General features: G+C 30.5%; 1 protein-coding gene across 1 annotated transcript; it reads left to right on the plus strand.

Moving 5' to 3' along the window:
- Window positions 1-1,467: 1,467 nt before the first annotated feature.
- On the plus strand, window positions 1,468-4,254 carry LOC114932954 (uncharacterized). The gene is made up of 3 exons (XM_029305356.2): window positions 1,468-1,537; window positions 1,830-2,173; window positions 3,266-4,254. The coding sequence occupies exons 1-3, from the start codon at window positions 1,528-1,530 to the stop codon at window positions 3,800-3,802; spliced, it is 891 nt and encodes a 296-aa protein (XP_029161189.2). The 5' UTR covers window positions 1,468-1,527; the 3' UTR covers window positions 3,803-4,254.
- Window positions 4,255-5,829: the final 1,575 nt, after the last annotated feature.

Below are 5,829 nucleotides of genomic sequence, written 5' to 3' on the forward strand. Positions count from 1 at the left end.
CTCTCTCTCTTTGTTTATCCTAGTTTCTGTTTTAATATATATGTTATGTGTGCATATACATAATTTTATAATAATGTATATATAAATGGAAATACACAAACCTTTTCCTCCAGCCTTTCTTCAAGGAAAGTCTTGGCCGATTGAGAGGTAAATATTTATTATAATTACGTCCCATTATGTGGACACACTACAAAAATATATAATATAATAATTCTTCGCTTCACTTTACCACACGTTATTACACGCTATAACGGCTTTCGTCACTGTTGTTACGCGTACGAAACCGCGCACGAAAGTGAATATTGATACGCGCAATGGATCACCGCATGCGCGCATGTATGTGTGCGCGCGCGGCTTATTCTGTGATGAAAAAGAAATACCGCATAAATATAAAAAACCAATTACGTACAGGATCATTGACTTTTATAATTTTTAAAAAATTTTTGTACTTATGAATGGTAAATGTAGAAACATGTATATACCTCTATCTTTAGATGAAGTTCATAACTTAAATTTTTTTTACATTTGGAATATTCAAAATATGGAATGTAAGAATTAAAAAAAATGTTCGTAATACTTATACATAATTGATAATAATAGAGGTAATTTTTTATATTGGCACTATTGAATTATTCAATCAATTATACATTCTCTCTATCCGAAAAAAATTAATTTTATATGTAATAACGTTTTCTGTCTCTCTCTCTCTCTCTCTCTCTCTCTCTCTTTTGGCATTTACTAATTATATTCTTTTATTCATATGCTTTGTTCTGTTCTCGTTTATCTACACAAAAATAAATTCATACATTTTTATTTTATAACATAGATGCAAAATGACATATGAGTTACATTCTCTTCTTATTTTGCTATTTTCTAAATACATCAGTATAATATAATGTATATACATATATTTAAAAATTAGCTATAAAAAGAATTTTTATGACAAATGATTACAGCTATTTGTTTATTTATGAATGGAAAAAACTGATATATTTTATCCATTTATGTTTTCAAACTCTAAAAAAGATTTATTTGTATATCATCTTTGAATTTGATATAATGGATTAATGAGAATTTTGCGATTAAAATGACACCAAACACGACATATATTGGATAATTTTTAATTAAATATAGAATCAAATTATAATTCTATATTTAATTAAAAATTATCCGATATATGTCGTGTTTAGTGCCATTTTAATCGCAAAATTCTCATTAATCCATTATAATTATTTTTAGATCGATAAAATGCGAAATACATAAATTTTTATTTTTTACAGTAACATGATATATGATATGAATGATTATAGATAAAGACCCTCGCGAGCGAGAGAGTTCGGAACTCTTTGATGTTTGTCATCTTGCTTCCTCTTCATTCGTTCTTGCTCTCGCTTTTGATAGTAAACCACGTGGCAACAGCGCACGTGCTCGGAATCGGTCGAAGAAAATCGTCATTTGTCGTAGGACTGTGGAGTGTGCCGGTGGAGTGTGGCGAAAGAAGTGTTCGGAAAATTTTGAACTTGAACGATGCCGAGACGTAAGTACTTTCTCTTATATCTCTTTTATTCTCTTATATATATGCATATAAATATATATACATATATATACGTATATATAAATTAACTTTATACATTTTCAATACGTTAAATTTATGGAACTCGTATATATTACGCAACATAAATTATAAAAATGTATTAGCTGATAAATGTATAATCTCTTTTTCTTCTCTCTTGTTCTCTCTCATTCTCATTCTTTTTGTAAAAGATTGTTGACAAAAAATTGAGAATATGTAGAAATATAGTATATTTTCTAATATACTTTTTTTACAGCTCGAAGCGAAGGCAATTTGCCTGAAGTAACAAAGGCGACAAGGGCGACGACAACGACCGTAAGGAGGGCGAGGGCGGCGATGGCATCGACATCGACATCGCCATCAACATCACCATCACCATCAATAACGTCGTCGTTACCCCTAGCGGTGGCGTCGTCCAGGAGAGTGTCCACGGCGACGTCACCGCTAGTGATAGCATTGTCCAACAAAGTGTCAACGGCGACGTCGATGGATAAAGATACGGCGACAGCGGAAACGGCGACAGCGGAAACGGCGACGGCGGTAACGGCGACGGCGGTAACGGCGACGGCAAGACCAACCTCAACGAGGCAAGTAAAAAAGGTTAGTAGTTTTTAATTTTTTAAATTGCATTTTTAATTAAAGAGAAAATAAGATGTATACAACATAACATTGGTGCGGATCAAATATTCAGGGTGTCCCAGACTTTTACCGTATCACCTGTTATGGGAGATTCCTGAGATTATTTGGAGATGATTTTTACTTGGCAAAAATGTCGAGGTCATTATTCCCAATTTTTGTCATCATGTACTTAGTAACTAAGAAATTCTATTAAAATAATTTCAGCTGAAGAATGTAGTTTTGTTTATTTTATTTCCACAGAAGACTTAGTTTGCAAAAAAGCCATTATTTTCAATCATTTATTACTCGAAAATTATTAGTGCCTCGACATTTTTGCTGAGGGAAAATCGTCTTCAAATAATCTCAGAAATCCCCCATACAGGTGATATGGTAAGTCTGGAACATCCAGTAAAAATACGAATATATTTCATGCGACGCTGATAATGTCAATAAAATCCGACCATAATGTTGTATACTTTTTTTATCAATATATAAAAATAAATAAATTTACTTGTTTACATACATGGTTACATAGGTATATATATGTATAAAAAACGTGTTACAATGCGATTTTCGTAGAAATATAATTTCTTTTATTCCAATTTTATCTAAAACTAGATTTATAAAATAGTAACTGATGCTTGGTTAATATAATATATTATATCATTTGTAAATCGCACATATAAATATATGTATTGCAAATAATAATATGAATTAGGCGTCAGTATGTGTATATATGTGTGTGCGCGCGCGCGCACGCACGCACGCACACTAACACCTAGTTTATTATATTATTATTCTCTGCAATGCATATATTTATGTGTGATTTACAAATAATATAATATATTGAATCACACATCAGTTACTATTTCATAAATCTAGTTTTAAATAAAAAACTGGAATAAAAGAAAGAATATTTCTACGAAAACCGCATTGTAACCCGTTTTTTCATACACATATACATACATGTATGTAACATATGCAAACGAGCAACAAAAGTCTAATTGGAATATGAATGTTAACATACTAACTATATATAATTGTAAAAAAACTAACATAAACTATCTTTTTCAGCGTATAAATGCAGCGGTAAAACAGGCGGTGAACCGCGAGAGACGACGAAAGATACAGGCAAGATACAGGCCTGCATCATCCGTATATGTGCCAACACAATATGTGCACACATCGCCCGCACCGTCTCTGTATATGGCCGCATCGCCAGCATCGGTATATATACCCGCACCATCCGCACCGCTCGCCCCATCAACACAATTAGGATACGGGCCGGCACCATATGGATATGTGCCCGCACCATCCGCACCGCCCGTACTACCTACACAAGTTGGATACGAGCCGGCACCGTATAGATATGTGCCCGCACCACCCGCACCGCCTGCACCATCAGTACAATTAGGATACGGGCCGGCACTGTATGGATATGTGCCCGCATCATCCACACCACCTGCATCGTCCGCCCCATCAGGACAATTAGGATACGGGTTGGTATCATATGGATATATGCCCGCACCATCAGGACCGCCTGCACCACCTACACAAGTTAGATACGGGCCGGCACCACCCGGATATGCGCCCGCGCCAGGATACATATAATAATATATAATAAAAAGAGTGTAGGGGATTAGGAACCATGCAAGAAAATTTATTTGATTTTCTGTGTAGTCACATTAATGAATTTCTATTGTCACATCGAATTATACGTGATAAACGTTTCGATGTTTAGATCATCTTCAGTATTGGTAAAAAGTCAAGTAATAACTTTGAAATTGTGACGGATGTGCGATTTGAAAACTTATTGTATGATTGAATACAGTATTTAGCCAACCATGCGATAAGTTTTCAAATCACACATCTGTCAAAATTTCAAAGTTATCACTTGATTTCTTACCAATATTGAAGATGATCTAAACATCGAAACGTTTATCACGTATAATTCGATGTGACAATAGAATGTGACTACACAGAAAATCAAATAAATTTGCTATAATTCTGGTGTGGCTCTCTCCTACACTCTCGATTTTGATTTTTTACTTTGATTTTGATTTAATATTAATTTATAATTATTTGATAAAATATATAACTTTAAGTTTAATATATAATATTATGTATAATATTTATATATAATATTAATTTATAAAAATATAAAAAGAAATGTATACAAACACAAACATATATATATATTTTATATATATAAATATATATATAGATATATATATTTCTAAATAAAGTAAAAGTTTTATTGTATTCTTATATTTATTTATTTATATATCCTCTCTTCTTTCTCTTTCTGTTTTGCTCGTTATTATATTTTTTTATTTGCAATTATGTCACTGTCACTTTTCTTGTCCTTTCTCTATATGAAAATAAATAAGTTTTTTACATATATACATCTGTATTTTATAATAAAAATATAACATTCTCTCTCTCTCTCTCTCTCTCTCTTTCTCTCATTTTCTTAGGTTTTGTTTTAAATGCACCTCTATATATATATATATATCTCTCTCTCTCTCTCTCTCTCTCTCTCTCTCTCCCCCTGCTTGATTGTTCTATTTTCTTTCATTCCTATTTGTTAGTCATATTCCTTCTTTTCTCTCTACATGAATATAAATTATAATATTTCTGACAATTGATCGCAATTTACAACTATTTATGAATAAAATTAGAAATCGAAAAAAAGTTCGATAATTATATTATAATACATATATACTTTATCAATTTGTATATATATTAAATAAATATTATGTTATATATATTTAATATTTGTTTGTATTTTTTTATTTGCAGTAATAATAATCTTTCTGACAATAGCTATATATAAATCAATAAAAAGATTCATTACATTTCAATATACTTTTTATTATTACATCTATATCAATAAAAAGATTCATTACATTTCAATATACTTTTTATTATTATTATATATATATATATATATATATATATAATTGGTATGTATTTTTTACATTTATAGTAAGAATAATCTTTATAACAATTGATCAATTTATTGCTCTTTACGAACTAAAAATAAAATTCAGTAAAATCAAATATGCATGCTAGTAAAATCATTACTTATACGAATTATTTCGAATTACATATGATGTAATAATAAAAAGTATATTGAAATGTAATGAATCTTTTTATTGATTTATATATAGCTATTGTCAGAAAGATTATTATTACTGCAAATAAAAAAATACAAACAAATTTTAAATTTATATAACATAATATTTATTTAATATATATACAAATTGATAAAGTATATATGTATTATAATATAATTATCGAACTTTTTTTCGATTTCTAATTTTATTCATAAATAGTTGTAAATTGCGATCAATTGTCAGAAATATTATAATTTATCTTCATGTAGAGAGAAAAGAAGGAATATGACTAACAAATAGGAATGAAAGAAAATAGAACAATCAAGCAGGGGGAGAGAGAGAGAGAGAGAGAGAACGAGAGAGAGATAATATGACAGACTACAATATAGTGTGTACATACTGTACATTACTCGCACACGCATGAGAGACAAAGATAGTACGATTATGTCAGTCCTTGTCAGCTCAACAGATTGCAGTTCCATCTATCACGACATCACACGACTAATATATTGCTCTACT

The sequence above is a fragment of the Nylanderia fulva genome, unplaced genomic scaffold (assembly GCF_048542155.1).
Source record: "Nylanderia fulva isolate GAGA-0341 unplaced genomic scaffold, ASM4854215v1 Scaffold958, whole genome shotgun sequence".
Classification (NCBI taxonomy): Eukaryota; Metazoa; Arthropoda; class Insecta; order Hymenoptera; family Formicidae; genus Nylanderia; species Nylanderia fulva.